General features: G+C 53.4%; 8 protein-coding genes; 5 read left to right on the forward strand and 3 right to left on the reverse strand.

Moving 5' to 3' along the window:
- Positions 1-950: 950 nt before the first annotated feature.
- Positions 951-2,751, forward strand: RCC_02197 (related to alpha glucosidase II beta subunit; the record flags this gene model as incomplete). XM_023767479.1 has 3 exons in its annotated part: positions 951-1,035; positions 1,099-2,040; positions 2,096-2,751. 3 exons carry the CDS (start codon positions 951-953, stop codon positions 2,749-2,751), a joined length of 1,683 nt encoding a protein of 560 aa, XP_023623247.1.
- A 3,551-nt stretch (positions 2,752-6,302) lies between these two features.
- Positions 6,303-10,175, forward strand: RCC_02198 (uncharacterized protein; the record flags this gene model as incomplete). Its single annotated transcript, XM_023767480.1, has 1 exon — positions 6,303-10,175. The coding sequence occupies one exon, from the start codon at positions 6,303-6,305 to the stop codon at positions 10,173-10,175; it is 3,873 nt and encodes a 1,290-aa protein (XP_023623248.1).
- An 883-nt stretch (positions 10,176-11,058) lies between these two features.
- On the reverse strand, positions 11,059-11,862 carry RCC_02199 (uncharacterized protein; the record flags this gene model as incomplete). Its single annotated transcript, XM_023767481.1, has 1 exon — positions 11,059-11,862. One exon carries the CDS (start codon positions 11,860-11,862, stop codon positions 11,059-11,061), a length of 804 nt encoding a protein of 267 aa, XP_023623249.1.
- A 559-nt stretch (positions 11,863-12,421) lies between these two features.
- Positions 12,422-14,119, forward strand: RCC_02200 (related to 6-hydroxy-d-nicotine oxidase; the record flags this gene model as incomplete). XM_023767482.1 has 4 exons in its annotated part: positions 12,422-12,511; positions 12,565-13,496; positions 13,549-13,772; positions 13,824-14,119. 4 exons carry the CDS (start codon positions 12,422-12,424, stop codon positions 14,117-14,119), a joined length of 1,542 nt encoding a protein of 513 aa, XP_023623250.1.
- Positions 14,120-14,248: 129 nt separating this feature from the next.
- On the reverse strand, positions 14,249-15,713 carry RCC_02201 (related to monocarboxylate transporter; the record flags this gene model as incomplete). XM_023767483.1 has 2 exons in its annotated part: positions 14,249-15,355; positions 15,405-15,713. The coding sequence occupies 2 exons, from the start codon at positions 15,711-15,713 to the stop codon at positions 14,249-14,251; spliced, it is 1,416 nt and encodes a 471-aa protein (XP_023623251.1).
- A 1,123-nt stretch (positions 15,714-16,836) lies between these two features.
- RCC_02202 (uncharacterized protein) lies at positions 16,837-17,943 on the forward strand (the record flags this gene model as incomplete). The annotated part of the gene is made up of 1 exon (XM_023767484.1): positions 16,837-17,943. The coding sequence occupies one exon, from the start codon at positions 16,837-16,839 to the stop codon at positions 17,941-17,943; it is 1,107 nt and encodes a 368-aa protein (XP_023623252.1).
- A 743-nt stretch (positions 17,944-18,686) lies between these two features.
- On the forward strand, positions 18,687-19,359 carry RCC_02203 (uncharacterized protein; the record flags this gene model as incomplete). XM_023767485.1 has 3 exons in its annotated part: positions 18,687-18,942; positions 18,996-19,133; positions 19,226-19,359. The coding sequence occupies 3 exons, from the start codon at positions 18,687-18,689 to the stop codon at positions 19,357-19,359; spliced, it is 528 nt and encodes a 175-aa protein (XP_023623253.1).
- A 386-nt stretch (positions 19,360-19,745) lies between these two features.
- RCC_02204 (uncharacterized protein) lies at positions 19,746-22,067 on the reverse strand (the record flags this gene model as incomplete). The annotated part of the gene is made up of 1 exon (XM_023767486.1): positions 19,746-22,067. The coding sequence occupies one exon, from the start codon at positions 22,065-22,067 to the stop codon at positions 19,746-19,748; it is 2,322 nt and encodes a 773-aa protein (XP_023623254.1).
- Positions 22,068-23,127: the final 1,060 nt, after the last annotated feature.

The raw sequence follows: 23,127 nt of genomic DNA on the forward strand, positions 1-23,127 counted from the left end.
AATCGGGAGAGCTCCGCCCATGAGTTGGTTCCGTTTGGTGGTAGGAGAGGCATTGCTGGAGGGGAACATTCGGTCCTTGAGCGTGTCACAGGTGGGAGTGAAGAGGATCTAGGCTCCAGTATTGCTTTCATAGGAACAGTATTTCTTCCAGGCTGACTCGAGCTGCGGATAGAGTTGCGAGGGTTTTCGAACCGATCGCGGCGGAATTGAGCATTACAACAGTCCTCGGTCAATTCGCCATTTGAGAGACCGCCTCTGTCTTGCTCATCACCCTCTTCCGATCGCTGCACACTGTCCAGCCAAGTGTTCGTAGGTGTCATGGTCGGGAAGTATGTATCGTTCAATAGACGCAGCCGCTCGTTCAGCGCAGTTTGTCGATGCTCGAGCGGTAACGCCATGTGAGCAGGCGAGATGATACCTAGTAGAATGATGGTTATATCAGGTGATAGTACGTGAGGTGGTCGTCAGTAGATGGGATAGGTTGTTCGCAGGTCAATGTCGCCACGTGGCTGAAGACGAGAGTAGGGAAAGGGCCTAAATAGTCAAAGGCAGGCAATGGCAATAGCAGCAAAGAAGTCAAAGTGGAAGGCACATGAAATATAGGTACTCAGACGCCAAACATWTTCGCGTCAGCTTTCCATCTCACACCTGGCTCATCTTGTGGTGTGCTCTTGGACTCGTCGCAGGCGGTCAACGGCCACACACCATGCAGAATAATTGAGCGACAGATAGATCCTCATGGAGCATCAGCTCGCATATTTCTGTTGTAGAGGTGTGTATGGGTGAGAGATGGGGAGGTGAAGCCGGCGGAAAGACGCGACGATCTTGACTTTCAACACTTTCTTGGACCCTTGGCGGCTCGTGACAGCTGGCGGATAAATAGATGGTTGCTGGGAGAGGCCTTTCCGAACATCGACCACACCTCCTTTTAGCATTTGCATTTGTTCATCATGAAGAGCGTGGTAGCGGCGCTGGTAGCCCTGGAATGTGTAGCCGTCGCCAATGCTGCGAGGCCGCGAGGCGTGGGTCCTGAATGTATGTCGGTTGCTTTGATCTCTCCCGCAGCTTGAATTGCTCTAATTCATCATCTTTATGCAGTTGGCAAGTTCTACGACGATTCCAGGGACTTTGCCTGTATCTCGACACCCGCCATCAGCATCTCTTTCAATCGCGTCAACGACGACTACTGCGACTGCCCGGATGGATCAGATGAACCCGGCACCGCAGCATGTGCTCATCTTTCRCCATTKTCTCCTCACACGCCTGCAGATGCAATCCCTAGCACGGTTGAGAATATCTCGAATGCCCTCCCTGGATTCTACTGCAAGAACAAGGGACATCGGCCGTCCTACATACCCTTCACCAGTGTCAACGACGGAATCTGCGACTACGAGTTGTGCTGTGATGGCAGCGAGGAGTGGGACAGTGTGGGTGGAGTGAAGTGCAAGGATAGATGTGCAGAAATAGGCAAAGAATGGCGGAAACAGGACGAGGCTCGTCAGAAGAGTGCCGGTGTTGCTGCCAAAAAGCGAACGGAGCTGGTCGCCGAAGCTGCACGATTAAAGCAGCAAGTAGTAGATCGGCTACAGACTTTGGAGACGGAGATTCAAGGTGCGGAGATCAAGGTGAAGGACATGGAGCGCGAGCTGAGCGAGACGCAACGAAAGGAGGCGGGTAAAGTCGTTAAGCCGGCCGGTTCCAAGGGCGGTAAATTGAGCGTACTGGTGGGTATTGCTCAGAACCGCATGGCGGAGCTGAGAAACTCGCTGGTATCCACTCGATCCGAGTTGAACGTGAAGAAGGGTCGTCTGGAACAGCTTGAAGCTATTATGTCTACCTTCAAGGAGGAGTACAATCCCAACTTTAACGACGAGGGAGTGAAGCGAGCTGTGAGGGCTTGGGAGGACTACATTGCCAACGCAGGTGGGGATGTTACGAACGAGGCGCAGGAGCGTGACCTGGACGAGATCACCARGTCAGATAGTGAAAATGGTCTGAACTGGGATGATTACGTCGAAGAGGAGGACGAGATGGATGTTTGTGAGTTGCCAGTCTTCACGCAATCCGTGCGAATGATGTCGCTAATTACACACAGTATACGCCTTCGAAAACTACCTTCCACCAACGATACGCACTTGGCTGGACCAAAAGCTGCGCGAGCTACGCGTGACATTGATTCAAAACGGAATTCTCGCAGACACTGGCTCCTCCAGCGGCGGGGAGAACAAGAAGGTAGCAGATGCACGCTCCCGCCTTGAAGCCTCGAAAAAGACTTTGGAAGAGCAACAGAAATCTCTCGATGACAGCAAGAACGATTTGTCAACAGACTTCGGCCCCGATGATGTCTTCCGTGCCCTGAAAGGAAAATGCATTGAGACTGACAGCGGAGAGTACACCTACGAGCTATGCTTCCTTGACAAGACCAATCAAAAACCAAAGAAGGGCGGTGGACACACGAACATGGGCAAATACGTTCGACTGGAAAAGATCGTGGTCGATGAGGAGGTCAGGGCTGATGGAAAGGGGCTGGGTAGTGGGGAGAGATGGGCCATGAAACATGAAAATGGTCAGCATTGCTGGAATGGGCCCAACAGGAGCACAACTGTTGTTTTGGCTTGCAGTGAGACGGATGAAATCTGGAAGATCTTCGAGGAGGAGAAGTGTGTTTACCGGATGGAGGTTGGAACTCCGGCGGTTTGTGAAAGTGGAAACAAGGCGAGTCAGAGGCAAGGTGGGAAGGATGAGCTGTAGAGGATGAAGAAGGCCGTGGTGTGTGCATATGAACGAGTTCAATCATGGTGGGCTTTTTAGAAGAAAGATACCAGACGCTACCTTGCATCGGGCTCAATCTTCGCGCTGCTGATTAAGAAGCTTCAATTTGGATGTGATGGTGGCGTACTTGGCATGGCCATTGTTGGCATTGCTAAGCAGACATCCTCCCATAGGCACCCGTCGTGGTGGACATTTCGCGCTCCTCTGATAGATTCGGCGAAGACAAGTCCTCCCCCTTGAAAAGGTTCCTAGACGTGAGAACTAAGCTCTGGTAAACGTAAACACGAACGCAAAGATGTGCAGCCTTGTGAGAACCAGATTGCTCGTCGAACTACGTCTTCTTTGCTGTCTGGTGGTTGCAATGTGTCAGGCATGGAGGAGTAGCAAAGGGGCAGGTCCAACGAATTCTGGGCACGCAGGAAARGCACGCAACGGGCAAATCTCTCCAGTCTGGTCAGAAAGACACAACCTACTCATTCGAGAGATTTTACTGCTCCCTAGCCCAAGTCATTTGGCACATCATCGATAGCTAGCAGGCAGAGTTCGATAATGAGCTCGTGAGTGAATGTAGTCGCTACCCAAGCCCTAACCCTTGGACCACATCCTGCTGGAGACCGCATAAGCCGGCACATTGAACGATTCATGCTCCTTCATCGATGCTGATAGGTTGTAATAGACATACCGAGGCTCGTATCAGAGACAGCTTGATATGTCCAATGACTCGCATATATATATGTGCGTTTAATAGTTAGGTGTTATGAACGCTGGCTCGAGAGTGAGACTCGGTGGCTTCCCGAATGACCACAGCTGACGACATTCCGCGTCTCGCATTGAGGTCATGAAGCAGTCGGCTGGACAACAAAGAGATCATTCATGTTGCCGAGCATCGTCTGCTCTTAGAGAGAAGCGCAGCAGTTGAGATTTCGTCGGAGTGTTCTTTACATTAAAGGTATTGGAGAGCAACGAGACTCGAGAGACAATGGAAGGTTCAACGGTAAGCGGCAGTCAACTACCGCGTACACTGATCATCGTGGTTGGTTTAGAGCAGTACCCTGAATCATAATGCCCTGAGACAGAACTCACGTTTATGCAACTCTTGAATCAAGATAATGTGGGTATAGTGAGGTCTGCTATGAATGGGAGATGAACAAATTTCACCCAGCTTGCACTTCCTCCTCCGTCCGCCGAGGAGTGCAATCGGAGTGCTGGCGCAGATGAGACGTGTTCATGATGTGTACTCGTCTGGGGCTCGGCCACAGGGTCTCGCGGCTCTGTGGAAACGGTGAAGCACGTATTTTGAGTCTCGACAATCGTGGCAGTCGATGTTCATCTCAATCGGCGAATAGTCTAGCGGCTGTTCCGGTCAACGCCATGTGAGCATGTCAACCTGAAGGGAAGCGGCAACGTGCTTGGTCTTGAGTGGCGACATGATTGAAACCGTATCTTGCCTGTTTCATGTGGTCAGGAGATTTTCATGCGGCCCTTCGAGCCTTCGCTAGGAGAATACTGTGAAACAGCAAGCCCGCGGAATGATGCTTGCGAACCACGATGCCACATCGGCCAATCTGTCGGAATTGCTGGGCGCTCCAGAGTTTGGCCACGGCGTTCGGCCCGTGAAATTACTGGAAAAAAAGCAGCGAATCCCCTCGAGCGTCGGCCAACGGTTTCTGCTCACGAGGCATGAGAATTTATGCAAGACGCGAAGTAGAGACGCGACCATGACACGGCAAGATGCCGAGCAAACGAGCGTGACCGCCGAGCTGTGTTGTCAAAGAAAGTAGAGAAATATAGTTGGAAGTCCTGGACAGTTGACAAAGATGCACTGCCCGGCTCACCGGCTGTGCTCTTTGAGATTTGGCAGTATTCAAGCACATCGCGATGGAAAATAAAGACTGTGGACTTACCTCCACGCTCTCACCTTGTGACTTGTCAGCTTCTCCCGGTCAGATTGGTGAATCCGGCAACGCTCGAGCTTGCAATTCGCTTGGATGCGACGGGAATCGAATCCGTGCCATTGCAACCACGCTGAAGCGAGCGCGCTGCGAAAACCGAAATGCGGAGCTGCCTGTTTGAGCTTTGCCCTTGAAGTGCCCCGGATGGCGTTCTCATAGGACGAAGGAGCGGGTGACGGACGGAGGGCGGTGCTCCGCAAGTCGCACCATCTCGGGTCACAAGTGCCATGCGTATCATCTCAATCGACTTTTCGGACCAGTGCGAGCCACAAGCTGAGTTTCTTCTCAGAATTCGCGAACCCGCTCGTGGAAGCCTGGCAGTAGTGTAAGAGCCCGCGTCTGCAGAGTGATGCGTGGTGGGCCATTAGAGGCCCTGGTAGGAACGGTGGAAACCCGGATGTGAAGCTGTGGCTTGGATATTACCTCGCGGCCCGTAAAGCTAAGGACGGCAAGGCCCTCCTCGGGTCCAGGTACAGACAGAACGTGATTGATTGCCTTGCTTAGCGAATCTGCGATCGGCTCCTGCACCGGCGGAACGGCAGGGCTGCGTGTACGCATGGCGACGGGTTAGGAAAGTGAACTGCAAGAGAAACAGTGCGTGTGGTGGGTTGGCGAGCCTTTTATCTCCAACCGACCAGAAAAGGTTTTGCATTTGAAGAAGACAGGGCAAGCCCGTTGCGATTTGATGGCTTGCGGAATGGGAACCAAGACGCTTGCGAATAGAAGCCGATTGTTCCTGCATCGGCCTCCCTGCGAGGCGGAAACCTTATGAAAGACGTGCCTTGTTCACGTCGCCCGCCACCTTGGAGCTCCTAGCCTTGGTTGCTGTAATTTGCGAGCTACATCGGCAGCGTCGAGCAGTCATCAACAACTTATTAACGAGCCATCTCAGGAGATCGAGTTACCGTTGATGACAAAATTCGTCGTCTCCTAGCTCCGTTAGTGCATCTGCTCAAACGTTTTCCCCCGGGACGATCYCCTTCATCCACCCTGTCAGGAACCGTGGCTCTCGTCCGTACCATTTCTTCCACTCTTGCTGAACGCGTCGCGGTCGATCACACACAGACTGCCCTTTTCGCATACCGTACAAACAAACACCCACCCCAGCGTACCTTTCGGCTGCCCAGAGCGGTTCCACGCGCTCTGCACGCATTGCAGATTCCGGCGAATTGTTTGCATTCCCCTCTGGTACCTGCATGCCGCCCGCAGTGCGCCCTGCACCGGACTCGACTCCCCCATCGCATCCGCCGCCGCATCGTCTTCACCACCTGCACCAGCGTTCGCTGCGCCCCGCGCCCATTGGCGATGCTTGGTGATTGTAGGATTAGTCTTCGGAATCTTGCAACACCAGTCCTCAGCGACCGCACGGTCACCAGTGCCTGTTAGACGCACCTTCTGCTGGTGCGCCCTTCACCCTGCATTGCCGTGCGCTCGAAGCAGCCATCCCGGACGCTTTCACACCAGAGTACAGGCCCTCAAGTCTCCTCGATATCTCCCGCGTGCGCTGAGGTCGCACCGGTTCTCCGCGTCACCAGACCCGCGAGTCCGAGGAACAGTCTCGACCCACATTCGTTTGGTATGTATTCACTCCCCGCCGCCGTGCGCATCGCCGTCGAAGCTGTCGACATGGATGTGTTCCCCCCTTCTTCCATCGCGTACTGTCCGTCGCTTTCCCGCCCCCAAAGCTGTGCTGACATGCTCAGCACCACCATGAATAAGTTTCTGAAGAAGCGGACCACCGAGGCGCCGGCCGCCATTGAAGATGCGACCCATTCTCTGTCATCGGGTGGGCAGCCCTCGCCGGGCCTCAAGAAGACGTCCACTAGTCGGTGGAAGAAGAACAAGAAGCCCGAGCCCGAGCCCAAGCCTGAGGTCAACATCACCATCGAGCTGCCCTCCAGCGATGACTTCCGCACGAGCTTGATTATGCCTAACCTCTCCGCCCGTTTCAGCATGCTGCGAGAGCAAGACGATCCGAAGTCAAAGATTGGTAAGGCAAGCGATGACAGCGTGTTGCAACCGCGCAGGAGGTCTCGGATGAACGAATTCGGCTTTGGCATGGGAGGTCTCGATGACATTGCTGAGGTGTCGTCGATACATGGATCCGTCAAACCGCCCTTCGCTTCACGAAGCCGCGACGCTTCATGTGCATCAGAGGATGGATATGGCAGTGATGCGGACGCTTCGCCCGGAAACATGATGGGCCGCTCTCGGCCTGGAGAAGGAAACAGTCTCTTCGGTGGCAGACAAAAAGTGTACAAGATCGCAGCTTCTGGTTCGACAAAGAGCTTGGGAAAGCAGGTCTACGAAGACGATTTGGGCAAATCCGCGTTCCAAAAATATCGACAAAAGGAACGCGAATTCGACGAGAGTCATTTCAGTCGACCTTCTAACGAGAGCCAGGGCTTTGATTTCGGACTGGGCCTGTCTGAGTCGGGTGATCAGGATGAATCGGCGTACGACTCTCTACCCACGGATTCCGCAAAGGATCTCTCGCACTCGCCATCCTTCTCTACATACGACAAGAAACGGTCAACAACATCGTCCACTGCACGCTCGGACGCACGATCCTCCACCGCTGCAACGTCGATTGCTTCGCAGCAGAATACGAGTGCGGCGGCATCTCCTGCGAACGTACAAGCACCTCTAGTAGCTCCAGCCATGTCTACTTCATCTTCACAAGACCGTCCGAATCYCAAGAATCGTAGACTGTACGACCAAGGCCTGGACCAGCACATGCAAGACCAGCAGGCCTCTGCGCTGACGCGTCTGAATTCTTTGCAGCAACAGCGCTCGCTGGCCAGTTCGAGGCCGTCTCCTTACTTGCATGGTACTAAGAGTGCCACCAATCTACGGGATCGTGCAGCTCAGCCAGTGTACGCCTTACGATCGCAGTCCCCATCCGCATCGGCATCAGCTCCGTCGCAGCTGAATACTCTTGGTTCCCTAAGGAACTTGAGCTCTCCAAATTCCATGAACAGCGGCCCTCAATCCCCAATCGATGACGAATCCGATGCTCTAACCCAGGCATTGGAGCCTGCCGACAGAGGCAAAGCCACAGCCATGGGCGCGTTCAACAAGCCTGCGCACGCGTTCGACGAGCAACAATATCTTGAGCGTCAACAGCAGCTCCAACGAGCGCAGTCCAGTGCAGTCACCAAGACTAGAACTGCACATCCTGCAGTGCAGCAGCGAATTGATCATTACGAGCACGACRGACAGCGGACCACGGCCACGCCGTCTCCTGACCCGTACACCAGAGCTCGGTCGAACTCTACCAAGCACGAACCGACAAGGGCATACACAGTGTTCCAGAACGCGGTCAACCAGTTTCCCGCAAAGGTCGCCGCGCAGAAGACGTCTGCGTCAGATACCCACCGCACATTCTTTGGCGACATCAGTGCAAGTGAGGACGAAGACGATGAMGAAGCAACGCAGATCGCACAATCGTTCAACAAGCCCGAGTATGGATATGGCACGAACCATTCCAACAAGTGGCAACCGTCAATTCTCCACCCTGTGTCGGAGCACCCAGCGTTGCGGAGTCAGCGGTCGAATCTGCAGATCATGGAGGAGAGCGAAGACTCTGAGCTCAAAGAGCTGGAGCCTGTCGCCTCTTGGCAGACCTTACGCGCTGATGCCCCAGCGCCAGGCTTTCAACTTGACAGCACGCTGGACTCACCTACGCTGGGCCCGGAATCACATGAACCACTCAATGGCATGGTGCGTCATCTTCGACAGAGGAGCAACCAATCTTCGCTCTATCCAATGGACGATCTTGTCCTGCAAGAAGATGATCTTCCCAACGTCCCCGAGCTGCCTTGGACCTCTAGGAAATCCGACTCCTTCAGCCACGTAATTGGCAACGCTTTGCAGACATCTGAATCTGTACGGGAGTCTGCATACAGTGTTTCGAATCCGTGGGATCTGGATGAAGCACAAAGCTTCTCCGGTGCGACGCGCGAGGATGCCAACCGGACGGAATCAAGTTCCAACTTTCATCCCAAACAACAATCTGATGCATCTCCCCCGTTGGAGGGTTCTTMCAATCGTTCTCTTCTTGGCAGCGAATCTCAGAGATCCCACGAGCACGAGGCCGTCCCTTCCTGGCAACAAGAACTGCGTAAACAGCACACTCGCGATGCAAGCACCGCAACCCAGCAGGAACGAGACGCCTTCGAGAACGAGCTGGCCGTACGTCGTAATGCTATCCAGGAAAAAATCAAAGGGAAAGTGGTGCAAAACAGTCGGTCAAGAGGAACGAGTCCTGCGTCGGCTGCCGCGACTGGTGGCTTGAGGGCGTTTGGCATGCTGCGACCGAAGACTAGCAGAGAATCGATCGGCAACATGCGCGATGCCTCTACAAAGACAGGAAAGACGCTCGGAATTTCGAGCGCGAACATCAGCAGTACGAGTCTGCAAAGTGCGGCAGAGAGAGATGGATACAGCACAGAGTCGGCACGATCTGGGGGTGATGCCTCATCGCGGGCGCCGTTCATTGCTGGTCACCCTGCTTTCAAGCAAGACTTCCACAGCAGCGACGGCGAAGCCGCCAAGAACGAGCGCCAGTTGGCATCGAGCAGGCCGCTCATCAATGGTCGCAACCGCAGTCGCTCAAACTCGACCGCCACCGGACGATCGAGGAGTCGCACCGGGCCATACCGAGACGACCTGGAAAAGGCAATGATAGAAGGGACCGGATCTAGCGCTGCTGCTCAGTCGGTGCCTGACTCTCCCCGCTGCGTGTCGCCAGAAATGAGCGGTGACTTCGGCGATAGGGACAGCRCCAGCAAGAAGAGCATCTTCGACGCCAAGAGTGCTTTGGCATATCAGCAAATGTATCAGCAAAACAGCTTGAGAGTGGGCAACAGCGGATCGAGCACTCCGGTGCTATCCCCAGGCTTATCGACCAATCGCTCGACGCCGCCCCTATCTGCTACAAGCTCTCATTTCAACGCCACCCACGTTCCGATCATACCGACGAATGTCATACGCCCAGGACAGCTGCATCGGAAGAAGACCATATCCAAATCGGACATCTCGGAACCAACGCTGATATCATCAACGTCGAATGTGGACACAGTCGCGCTACCTGAAGGTGCTTCGCTGAAAAACGGTATGGATGAGGCTCCGCCACTGCCACCTATGAACCCTCGCCGCCGTGGAACCCGCAAGCTGTTTGGCATGGGTCGCGCAGACTCGAGCGAGGATTCTCTCAGAGCATCCATCCCGGAGCCCGCGTCCAYAAAAACATCTCCACCCAGGGATCACCAGTTCCCCCCAAGCAATGTCGTTCGCATACCCGATCCCTCGCAAAGTCCCGTCACTCCGCAGACAGGAAACGCGTTCAGCCCGGTTTTGCGATACAGTCCCRATTCGTTCAATCCTTCCGTCTCTCCTGAGCGTGTTCAGCGCCAGGCGAATACTCCTCTGGATGGCGGCATGTTCTAAGGATTGCCGATTCTTGCTGCAAGCATGCCCAAAAGTATGAGCAACAATAAAATACCAATTCATCTACTTCTGTGTAAGAAGTATCCTTTTGCTCTCGAATAATACCCCGATCCCCCTTTGATAACCTTTGAGGATGGAGACAGGAAGGAGGAGGAAGCTAAACTTCTGTGTTTTTCCCGCATTCATCGGTGTAAGAGTACGACCCGAATGGCTGTCTGGCTCAGGGGGTGATTTGTTCTGGAGGAGATTGAATGCTTTTAGCGCACTTTTTCGGCCTTTGGACCGCACGCACGATACCACGGTAGTTTGTTAGTGTATTATGAGAGAACGAGTGTGTGATACAATATGAAATCATCATTATACATGTCGGGTCTTCTGATCTTTGTCGTTGGCTTCATGTGCACGTCGCTCTATTCCTTGGGCCGTCTAAGTAACGTGACCACGCCAACGCATGCTGGCGATTCTTCTGTTGGTGCGAATCTTCGCTCATATTTGCCATTAGCCATTTTCGTTCCCAGCTTCACCCAACATTGACACAATGTGCCATACCGAATACTCCATCTTTGAGTGTGGCCATAGCACGGTCGTGAAAATTGCATGCGTGGAAGCCGCGCAGGCAAAGTCGTGCAGTGGCGATCTTCTCACCGACAACATGGACAATGGGACACGAATTAAGGCGCCGTGTAATCTTTGCCTGAGAGATCAGCGGTTACGTCGAGCAGGCAACGCATTTGTGAGTGTCAAGAAGCGGAAGAGGCCTCATACTGATCCCAATTGTGGGAATGATGCCAATGCAACAGGTTGCTCGGTTCAGTAGGGTCTGCTTCCCTGCAAGATGAATGCGAAGCAGGTGATGCGGAATCAGCGTAAAGGCCCGCGGCGGTCAAGTTCCACTCCCCCAAACACTGGCTCGTAGGTCCTTGTCGAGGGCAGTCTCTATGTATTCACCAGCGTCTCTGTGTTTCTGTTTGAGTCTCTTCTCAGTTTTCATGAATTCTCTAATGCCGATAGGAATGCCTGCCAGTGGGTCCAGATCAACGTCGGCATCGGCAGAGGGAGCTGTCTGAACAGGTAGCGCAGAAGTCCAATTTGTCTCGCTCCCGCCACCATCATCATCCATGCTGATTGCTGCATGGGCCGGCATACCAGCTTCTTGTGCCATCATACCCGTAGCTTGACCCTTGTTCCGTAATTCGATCATCTTCTGCTTCGCTTCCTTGCTCTTCGCAGCGTATTCCTCCAAGTCCTCGCGGAAAAGTTCCCAAACGCAGTTCACGCAACCGGACATGCAGCAGTTGTCCGGCTCTTCGGGTTTGGGTGGCACCAAGATCCCGGCAATCAGTTGGCTCTTGCTCTCCATCTGCTGCCTCCGCTCTTCAGCGGCTGTGTTGCGGTCTCCAAAGACCACACGCGCTTTGGCCAGTGTCTTTTCCTTCTCCGTCAAGGGAATGGAATCCTCTGGAGATGGATCCGCGGGAGGCTTGTCATTTTGCCGGAGGGATCGAAGCGGAGCATCTAGGGCGTCGGCATAGTAGCCTTGCAGTTGGATGGGACGGACTTGGTCATCGTTGGATCTCTGTCGCGGCCATGTTGCCGCTATGTGACGGACCTGCAGCTTTGCACACGGGCTGTAGACAGCGGATGGYGAGGTCGCTGTTCCCCGTAGAGCGCGAAGCGCGTACCGCATTCTCGTTGTGGACTTGAACGGAGAGCGAAGAAGCAAGTGGAGAGATGCAAAGTGACATGGATCTCGCGAATGACATCATGGGGACATATCGCTTCACTTCACTTCAACAGAGTTCGCATCTGCCTGCTTCCAATTCAGGAAGTCTTGTCTCGCAGAACCATATGTAGAAGATGTTTCCCATTCATAGACATTACGGGATGGCCTTTGACTTGTTCGAATGATGTGGAGGTAACATAACATACATGATGTAGGCTTGCAAACCAACCAAAGAAAGATAAGTAACTACAGCTTCGTTCAAGCCTTTCATAGCCGCCATTTCCAAACATTGAGCAAATTGGCGCTCATTTAGAGACTCTTATTCAAATAGATTTGATGTCGAGTAACTGAATTTCACGAAGAAAGGCGACCGGGATGCAGAGTGGTGTTTGGCATCACGGAGAGCACACCTGATGATTGCGTCTCTTGACAGACAAACGCAGCCTCTGACCAGTTTGGACAAATTCATCATATTTCGCTCCACCGAGAACTCTCCTCGAACCACCAATCACAAACAGAGACCATGGCCTTCCCAGCTATGATGGCAGCTTTTCTTCTGCTCCTCCTCGGCGCCTCTGCCTCCTCTCAGCTCACAGATGCCGTCAACTCCTGTGTGAGCAGAATAAGAGGCTCCCCCAAGAGACACGTCACTGACACAAGAGTTAGTGCCTTGGCCTTTACGAGAAGTACGGCGAGCAGCAGCAGCTCCTCATCCCCGAGAGTGCCCAGTACGATGCCTTTGACGAACGCTGGGCCACCAACACGCCACTCCTTCCATCATGCATCTTCCTACCAATCTCTGCCGACGACATCGCTGCTGCGCTCTACATGTTAAGAACAGGCGCTGGCAGTGGAAACTCCACATGCCCATTCGCTATCAAGTCTGGAGGTCACGCCCCATGGCCAGGCGCAAACGACATTCACGACGGGATCACAATCGACCTCAGCTGGATCAATCGGACTGTTTTGGCCGAGGACAGAAGCTCTGTTCGCCTCGGCTCCGGTGCGCTGTGGTCTGATGCCTATGATTCACTCAACGGTACAGGCATTGCCTTCACGGGAGGCAGAATTCCAGGCGTCGGAGTTGGGGGCTTGACACTCGGTGGAGGATATTCGTTCTTCAGCCCAACGCATGGGTTCGTAGCCGACAATGTGCTGAACTATGAGATTGTCCTCGCATCGGGAGAGATCACAAACGCCAACAAGACGCACCGCTCCGACCTCTTCATGGCACTAAAAGGTGGTAGCTCCAACTTCGGCATAGTCACCACTTTCGACATTCTTGCCTTTGAAAACGCCGATGTGTATCGTGGGATCCTCATCTACCCAATCGATTCCACGTGTACCGTCCTGAATAGCATCGCCTGGTTCACCGAGAACAACAAAGATGATCCAGATTCAAGCATGAGCATTGAGTTCAGCTTCAAGACCGGGTCGAACGACACGCACATCCTCGCTGACATTTCCGACACCAAGGACCTCGATAACCACCCCGCCCTGCTACCTTTCCTCTCAATCGTGCCACGGGTCACCAAATCCCTTGGGGTCGAGCCCATTGCGGGTTTTGCCCCTCATCATGACATTGCTCCTGCGTACAGGTGGGTATTGATGAGCCCTGTGCGGGCAACCAGATGCTAAGTATGGCACCAGATCTTTGATGTCGACCGTGACGTTTGTGCAAAACAGCACCCGGAACTCGAATATTCTCGAGGGCGTCCACGATATCACTCTCGACACTTTTCATAAATACTCCCATGTGCCTGACTTGGAATGGAAATTCGTATACACGCCCATTCCAMGGTTCTACTCCGATCACAGCACCAAGCTGGGCGGAAACATGATGGGATTGAACAACACGAAGGAAAACCTTATCAGTAAAGCCTCCCTGACTTACCTTTTTCATTACAATGACTGACAATTCGCAGTGGTTCGCCTGAATCCGCATTGGAAAGACGCGGACTACGACGGAGAGATTTATGAGGCTGCGCAAGTCTGGCTCGCCGCAGTGCAGGACTACACCAACGCCCTCGGGATGTCTCATCCGTTCGTCTTCCTGAACAACGCCGCACCGTTTCAGGACCCGCTTGGAAGCTATGGTGCTGAGAATCTTCAGTTCATGCGAGATGTCTCCAAGAAGTATGACCCGGATCAAATCTTTCAGACGCTGGTTCCGGGTGGGTTCAAGCTCAGCAAAGCTGGCGCTGGCTCACAGAGGCTTTGATTCCAGCCAGACAGCGTGAGGAACAGTCGGCGGTTGTACGCACGCTGGGTCATCATGTCGACCATACACCATACATTTTGGCTCCAGACGGCTGTTGAGAGAACAAGTGACCATAGCATTGATTAACTCTCACACAACTTTCCTGAGACTCCAACCGCCTTTGCTGACCCGCGCAGCAGTGATCGAGCAACCCGCTGCCATTGTAAGCAGGCCACCGAACAGCCACACCCAGGTGTAGCTGCTGCCTGWTAGGATGGCCCCAGAAATAGGAGTGCCAATTAAAATCCCCATCGACGTACACGCAAATCCCATTCCCATACGCGTACCGATCATACCGCGATTTTTCGTGATGTGTACATAAATCGTTGGCGGGAGAGACACGAAGGTCCCGGAGAAGAAGCCATAGAGAGCAGCAATAACCACTACAGATGCAACTGTTCGCGTGGGAATCAGACAGATCCCCAGAAGCCCGGTAGCGAAGACGCATGGTATCACAACGTTGAACGGGCCGAGTCGGTCCGCGACGATGTTAGGAACGATTCTGCCGAATAAGCTGGATCCGTTAAGAATGGCCAGAAAGTAGAATCCCAGACTGGGATCAGCGATACCGGTGTCTATTACGTAGGATTGAATGTAGAAGAAGGGTGTGTACAGTCCGGCGAATCCGATCAGACAGCCAAAAACGAAGAACGCGTACGGGCCTTCTTTGAATGCGCTTAGGTCCACGAATTTTCGTCGTGCGTCTGGAAGTACGCGGACTTTGAGGACGCTATTGGAGACTGCGAGCGTGACGAGCATCATGAATCCCATGACTCTGGTAGTCCAGCCGAAGCCTATCATGGGCTGCAATCGGTGGAAGACAATCGGATAAATTACGCCCCCGAAACTTGATCCTGCGGCCGCAAGACCCATAGCTGTGGCGACGCGGGTGCTGAAGTATGTGCTGAGGATCGCGACGCATGGGACAAACAGGCATCCGGTCCCCAGACCGATACAGACGGCTTGGGAAAGAAAGACTTGCCAGTAGGTGGTTGACAGTGACAGCATCATCTGGCCGAATACCACGAGGATGGATCCAGTCGCTACGAGAGATCTCACGTAGCCTGCATCGTAGACCGGTCCAGTGAGGGTCCCTATCAGCATGAGCAAGGTTCCTTGTAGTGATCCAATCCAGGATATCGTTGAGGGAGATGTGGAGGAAAGGAAGTCACTTTCGTAGAAGGTTTGATATGTTCCCTGGTCGAACGTTAGTATGTTGGAGAGCCACGAGCATCGATGTACCTACGAAGGCGTTTACGGTCCCCCAAGTGTTGAAGAATAGAAAGAAGGATCCCAAGACTTGCAGCCATGCTGTCAGACCTCCATTTGGCACGGATCGAATGTTGTTGACGGATGGCTTTGAGGATGCGACGGTTTCCAGCTCTGCTCCATTGTAGGCATTTCTGGCTTCTTCGTCCAACTGTTCATGCTCTTCATCGGTATAGGATGGCTCCACTGTTTCTCTAGGAGGTTGCACGGGGTAAGATTCGTGTTTGGGAGCGCTATTGTTGTGCACGACGTCCCTGTCGGCTTCTTCCTTCGATGGCAGGGACATGGTGGCAAAATTTGTCCCAGGCCTTTCGAAGCAGCTGATCCTGGCACATAAAAAGTTTGCCTGCCCTGCCCGTTGTCACCCAGAACTCAATCACTGCAACTTTGGATTGTCAACGGGTGCTGGACAAGAGAAACGTCGAAACATGGAATGCTTTCAAAGTTCAATGATCCAACAACATGGCTGCCACGCGCCCCGCGAACCAAACTGTCCAAATGGCGGAAGAGCACTAGAGCGCCGAGTGCCGTTCGTGCCGCAGCTCGCTCCTTGTTTCCGATGCCGAAGGCCAACCGCCGATGTCGCTAAGGTACAGACATCAATATCGACATCGACATCAACGTCAGCCGAGCTGAGACTATGCAGCACGCAGTTCTGAAATCGTCGCCACTACTGCCACGACGACAAATGGCGTCAGACAGATATGCCTGGCTGATACTGCTTCAGAATTCCCGMCGACATAGATGTCCGAAAAGGAGACTGTCGATGCAGAAGGGCTGCAATGTCAGGGGCACAGTGAAGCGTAGTCAAGATTTCACGCGATTCGCCTTGGATGGTCCCACCTGGAGCACTACGATCAAACGTAGGAATTATACGGCACCAGATCCGTGAGCTGTCAGACCGATTTGACACGAGACGGGAGCAATGGACCGCGGAGGACGCTCCGTCTCTCCGATTTCGAGAGAGTTTCTTGCATGGACATGGCTAAAGTGCTATAGGCATAGTCACAGCAATCCGCGTCTATCTGGCCGCGAGGAGACCTGAGCCTTAAGGGAAAGGATTGGCCCGGAAAGAGCAAGTGCAGCTGCCTTTACCAGTTTTTCACAGTACTGGTACCAGTTCATCTCACATTTACCAATGCTAGCGTATCTACCATCTGTCACATGCATTCTTGGCGCTTAAAGGAAGCGTAGTACAAGAGAACCTTGGAAGCGAAGAAAGCATGCCTGACTTTCGTCTCGACTGGAGGGCCCAGCGCCCAAATCATTCGGTAGCCGGTCCCGTGGAAGCTGCGAAACTCAAACTTGGCTTTCATGTTATCTTCGCAAGATTWAACTAGGTGTGACAGCTCTGTCCGACATCTTATCTACAAAACTGAAGGTGCTTTCGCACAATCTTTGCGGTCAAGATGTCCAAAAACATGCCCGCGACTTCAATCTGTCCAGCATCCCGACCCCCTCGCCTGCCACTTTCGAAGCTCAACGAATTTCGCATATATGTGTCAGGCCTGTCTACCCCGAAAAAGATCCAGAGCTGGAAGAAGCGATGGTACCACGCACCTCCCGATCTGCGCAACTACGTCCGGGAGGTCTTTCATTACGACAAAGAGCTCTACTACCAATCTTATCGACCTGACCATGAAGACATCGAACACATTTTGGAAGAAGGAATGAGAGCTTTCTCCAAGCTCATAAAAAGAATGGCTCGGAAGGCTCGGCAGGAGCGACTTCAATACCTGTACCTCGTGGGTCAATCCATGTTACAGCAATTCAGCGCGGACCTGATCCGCGAGAATCCGATTTCGACACCGATATTCTCAGACTTTGTGTTTGTGTCGATCGATTTCGAAGGTGAGCCAGAGAATGAAGGCATCAACGAGGTAGGCTTTGCCACTCTTGACAGCAGAGATGTTCTCCCGTCTGTAAGGGCGGAACTCCACATTCAAGACAAGAATTTTGCATTCAAGAGATTTCAACGCAACCGGCCTTTTATGTTTGGTCAAACGATCAGAGCAAACAGCTGTGAGCTCTCGAAAATAGTGTCTGACGAGCTCGGCAGCAGGTCCGACCAGGGCACTCCACGGAAGATCCTCCTGGTAGGACACGGAATTCCCAATGAGATTCAGATCATGGACTCACTCGATCTGCAAATTGAGACCCTAGTGACAGGTGTTGTTGATACTCACCAGCTTGCGGAGACGCTTGGCATACGTTCGGCCTCTCTGCATAGGCTCTTGACGCTTCGAAGTGTACCTCACGCGATGTCGTCTCTGCATTGCGGTGGGAACGACGCTCACTACACTCTTCAGCTTCTTCTCTCCTTATTGTGCGATGCTCACACAGGTTCATCGAACTTGGAGGTCCCGTTCGGTGTGGCGCGATTGCGAGAGCTTTCGACAYGAGCCGGACCACCACGAGCCCGAGACAAGCATCCCAGCTGTGGTGATAACAGCGAGACGGATATCGGCGAAGTCGCCTTCCTGGCTCACGACAGAGATGAGGATGGTGTCGAATGAAACAATTGTGCTTCTTGTTCCAGTACGGGTAGTCAATGGTAACCCTCTACACTGCACAAGTACATATCTCCTCAACATCAACCAACAATAAAACAATCGTTTATCGGAGTTCCCACCATGGCAAGACGGGCTGTATTACCAAGTCGGGCCCTGGAATCGAGAGCTGGGCTGCATCGCTGTGAGGATCCCTCACCCGCATATCAGTGCCGCAATCAATGTACGTTGAGCTCCATGAGCAGGGGTTTAAGCGAGCGGTTCTCCCGCATGTCAGCATAGCAACATGGACACAGCATGTATAATGCTGCGATGCATCAATGTACATAATTGCGTTTCGAAAGAAATGCCTTTTTGCTTGATGTTCTAGTTTTGTGGGGAATTGCATGTCACCCTCATGCCGAGCTCAATCGTAGAGTACAATACATTGTTGGATATGATGTTGAGACAGACTCAAAAGCGTACTGCAGCTCGTATCAACGACTCCTCAATCGCAGCTCGCCCCAATGCATCGATGCGAATAGCAATGCCAACACTTCTCACACCACATCTGATGCACATCCGCATTGCTTCGCTTATATGCACGCATGTGGCGATCTGCTCGAGCGAGGATGCCAGTGAGACGTACCACAAAGGTGGACCATATATCTATCTAGTTCATCCCCGCAAAGACTCTCAACATCACCTTTGCATGTGCCAATCTCGCCACCATGTCAGTTCCAGAATATGTCAGGCGAAAGTACAGCACAATGTTCAGCACCCACCCTCCTTTCGCCTACGAGCACACAGAGGACTCGATCCTCGCTCGACTGCGATGTGACATGCCATCGTCAATGGCTTACAAAGAACAGCCGATCCACAGTTGCGGAGCGGAGAGGACCCGCAGATTATCGCTCCCAGCAATCCACCGTGTAGCCGTGGATCCAGTCCCCGGCACCAGCAAGCTGCCTTTCCCTCCACCGAGACGCAGTCTGACAGCTCCAGGCGAGACTGTCCGTGGCGACGGTGAGGTATTGACACCTCCATCCTGTGCTTATCGGCTAACGTCGACTGACTAGAACGTATTGCCTCCGACTGGCCGGACTCGCCAGATGCTGTATCAGATCACGACGACTGGACGATTGTGGAGCCCATTGAGGCATTGAATGCCACAGACAAGAGCGCCAACAAGTCCGGCGTGAATCGCTGCCCACGCTGTAAGACCAAGACCCCAAGACACCTGACCGATCAGACATCGCAAACAAAAGACTGCAGCCAGCCATTGTGCACATGCTCTGACATTGAAAAGCACCAGGATCGTCGAGTCGATTGTTTGGAGTCCGTGCAAGTACGCCGTGGTGCTTGGTGAATGTAGTACGGCGTGGACGAGGTAGCGCTGCCCAAATTGTACTCAAAGAGGAAACTGATCTGGAGGCTATGTGACATTAGCTGAGATCTGCTTCGAGGGAGCTGTGACTGCAGTTCACATACACGTTGTATGCGTTTCCGCCTTGAGCCATTGAAATATTATGCTGCGAGTCGGCATCGAAAGAATCATAATCGCTTTGTCCACGTATCTACGCCATGTGTAGCTAGCATGTCCAGAAGGGGATATCACCAAAGCAGCAAACCCGCTAAGTTCAATAAACTTTTCTTGCCCACATGTCCAAATTAAACCCAGGTGAACGGCGAGTTTGGGAAGTAAAAGTCCGTTTCTCAAGGCCACTCGATCATCACACATTCCTCATCCGCCGACCGAAACGCCTTCCGCTTGCTATGCAAAATAAGAAACAGGAAATTCATCGCGAAGATGAGGGACTAGTAGGCATTCAGCCACTATGCCGTTCGGACTCAGTACCAGAACTCGGTGGCGTGTCCATACCAACGCGCTTACGGGCAAGCCGGAAGCCAGAGCGGCTCTGATCGGAGAACTCGACAGTTTCCTGCCAATACAGGTTTTGGACTAGATAAGTGTCGAGTCCGCCGGCATGTTGGCTGGCCGCGAGAGCCTTGGATGCTTTGAGCCGGCGGGCTTCACGCTCACCGACGATCTGGCGCATTATGGATGCCACCGTCTCTGCCCCGAGGCGCTCGGTAAGAAGGAAGTGCTCAAGCAGGTAACGTAAGAGGGGAAACGGCAAAGACAGTAGGAGACTTGAGATCGCCGTCGCTGTAGGAGATGGCCGCTGATGGATCTCTGCTTCAGCCGACATATCGCCAAACTTGATCTTACTCAGTCTTGGGTCGGATTTGGATGACTTGCTTTCATGTTTTGGAGGAGGTACAGGCAGGCGAGGTACCGCGGACGAGGCTGGTGCAGCCGAGTCGATGTAGAAGTTCGAGGGTATGTTTTGTACCGTGAACTCAATCACTCGTTGCAGCAGACCGGACGCGTAGTGGCCGTATTTTGGGGTGCCCCCCGCCTCGGGCTTGGTCACGGAGTCGTCGCTGGAGCATGTACTGTGCTGCTCCTCGCCGTCATCAATGGGCCACATCTGGCTGATCCCGCCATCGAGCGCAARCTCTAGAGCAGATGAGATTGTGTCCCAATTGAGGAGACTCGCCGCCATGTCGACGCCACGGTGAGCAATGGCGGCAATGCCCATCCAGGAGCCAGTGGCAATGTGCTGTAGGGCAGTATCCATCCGTTCCCTCACAGAGACGCTGAAGGATCCGAGCGGTGCAGCAGAATCGTACATGTCAAATGGCGGCAATGGTCCGCCGTAAAGATATCTGATCGCTAGCACGACTGGTTGGATACGTAGTTGTTTGCCACTCAAAAACACCTTCACCAAGGGCTTAGGAACTGTCGCATTTGGACCATCATTGCTTCGGATGATTGCCGCAAGCACAGGGCTACGGCTGAGAATGATGCGGTGACCCTCCAATGGCAGACGACCGCCATACTCATCGGCAAGCTCGAGAACGCAATCGGCGAAGTCAGGATTGTTGAAGTGATTGAAAGCGTACCCGCGGAGTGACTCGGCATTTTCAAAGGAGGTCGCCAGCTCAGGATACGGGAAAAGAGGAGGTGGGGGTGGGACGTGGTATTGGACTTGTGGAGGGATGGGACGAGCGTTTCGAGTGAACGAAGCTCGTGGTCCTTGAGGGATGTGCTTACCACCATTAGATAGATGCTCATGTCCAGGGACGAACGGAAGGTCAGAGCCGTGCCTCTGGGACTCCGGTCCAAGTGGCGAAAAGGGGGATCCCGAGCGTGAACCTGCAGCGTAGCCATTAGGCGGCGAAACGATCCCAGCCGCGAGGACCTCGCGGGAAGGATATCGGAAGTGTGCGTGAGGGTGTTCAATCTGTGGTTGGTAGGGTTGCTGAGGTACAGAGGGAACGAAGCCTGGCTGGCGTTGGGTGAATTGCTCGTTGCCTTGAACCATTTGCAATCCCTGCGTCTCGGACCCATTGTGCATGTGGCCATACATTGGGACGTTGCGAGGCGGAAGGTAAGCAGATCCTGCCGATAATGGCGGCGCAGGTGATGAGCCACATGAATCGCGGCCGCCAAATACAATGCTGCCTACGCTGGGATTGGTAGGATGTCCGTGCGGTAGAGCGTGTGGATGCGGGCGCGTCTGGGAAGATGTGGCGGAACGCGGAGCGAACTGCTCAGCCGGAATGAATGCAGGTGGTAGCTCCGTCCTGATCTGGCGCATCTCAAACCTGTCCGAGGGCTTGCGTACAGTGCTTGGGCTAGACACAACAGCTGGGCTGTGCGTTTCTGCCTGGCCATTTGTCCATGCCTCACTCGAAGGAGCGCTTTCGCTGGAGGGTGCAGCAGCGTGRTCGTCTGATGCCGACATGGCCACGCTGCTGTGTGATACTGGAGTGCCAACTGACGGCGCAATCACGCGATCACCACCATTGGACTGCGCTTCATGCCCTGGACCCTCCTCTTGAGCTGGCGCCGCTGCTTTTGCTACATCCTCTTGATCGTGCGTCTGCGCATTGTCCTGTCCCGCGCCAGCTGGCACTTTTTGCTCGAGAGCCGCGGTGGACGCGGCTACCACATTCTGTTTCGTCCGGTTTGGCTTGCCACGGGACAGGGACAGAGGAATTGCAGGTACTATACGCGTTGGAGCAGGATGAGACCTACTGGCCGGCTTTCGTGCAACACCCTCGCCATTGTGCGGTGGCATGGCCTTGAATGGTGAATCCGAGAGAGATGATGTAGTCCGCTTACTCCAAGTGGCTTCGGCGTTTGCAACGGATATATGACCGCGGATTCGGCGCTGAACAATGTCTTAGAAGGGCGATCCAGCGTCCCCAGGAGCGAGAGAGGGACGAGTGTGCGATGAATGACTCCTGGAGCGCCGGCCACACGGAGGGACAGCGACGAACAGCTGGTGGCGAGGTTGAAGATTAGCTGGTCGATGATGAGGAGTCGAGATCCGAAAAAGGTTGAAGCGGAGCTGGGATTGAATTTTAGTGGGTCTACATACTCCACTCTCTCCGTTCTTCCCGACAACCTCACACTTCAGTCTTTCTTGTAGGAGCGTTGGCCATCATCAAGCATTAGAATATACCTACAGGCTGGTATGATTATAGACCGTCTAAAGCGCTTCGCAGGTGGTGACGACAGGTCGATACGCCAAGCTGACATTCCATACATGTGTCCTTGCTGCTACAATGGCAATACCTCAGCGATGGAGCCAAACACGTTGGCTCCGTCTGTCAAGATGCATCCCGTTCAACTCGTGGAATTTATGTTAAAGGGCCGACGAAGAGGTCTTTGCAGTCACTGAAAAGGAGCCAACGTCCATCGTTGTATTACCTCAACCCGGAAACACCTTTAATCGAATCGACATCTAGCCTTCCGCGAGAGCCGGGGAACTGCTGGTGTCTAGGGAAAGTGCTGTCCAGCTACTTCAGCATTGGCAAAGGGACCAGGGCAAGTAAGAAACCGAGTGCCTGCTTCGTCTTCAAATCTCATGTCTTTCCTTCCGCTCTCCCATTCTTTCCACTATACATCATCTGCATCTAGCCTGAGACTTATCCTCTACCTACACGGCATCGATCCTCATTGATTCAAAAGGTGCCTGTACCATCACATCCCTAGACGCACGCCGAGCAAGAGGAGATACCATCTGCCATGTTTCCCAAGCTCAACACCCCTGAAACGCAGTCGTTCAACCTACGACAACCCTACAGCGCGCGACGCGGTAATGGATTCCAGGATGCTCATTTCGACAGGCCTCA

This window comes from Ramularia collo-cygni, assembly GCF_900074925.1.
Source record: "Ramularia collo-cygni strain URUG2 genome assembly, contig: RCC_scaffold02, whole genome shotgun sequence".
Lineage (NCBI taxonomy): Eukaryota > Fungi > Ascomycota > Dothideomycetes > Mycosphaerellales > Mycosphaerellaceae > Ramularia > Ramularia collo-cygni.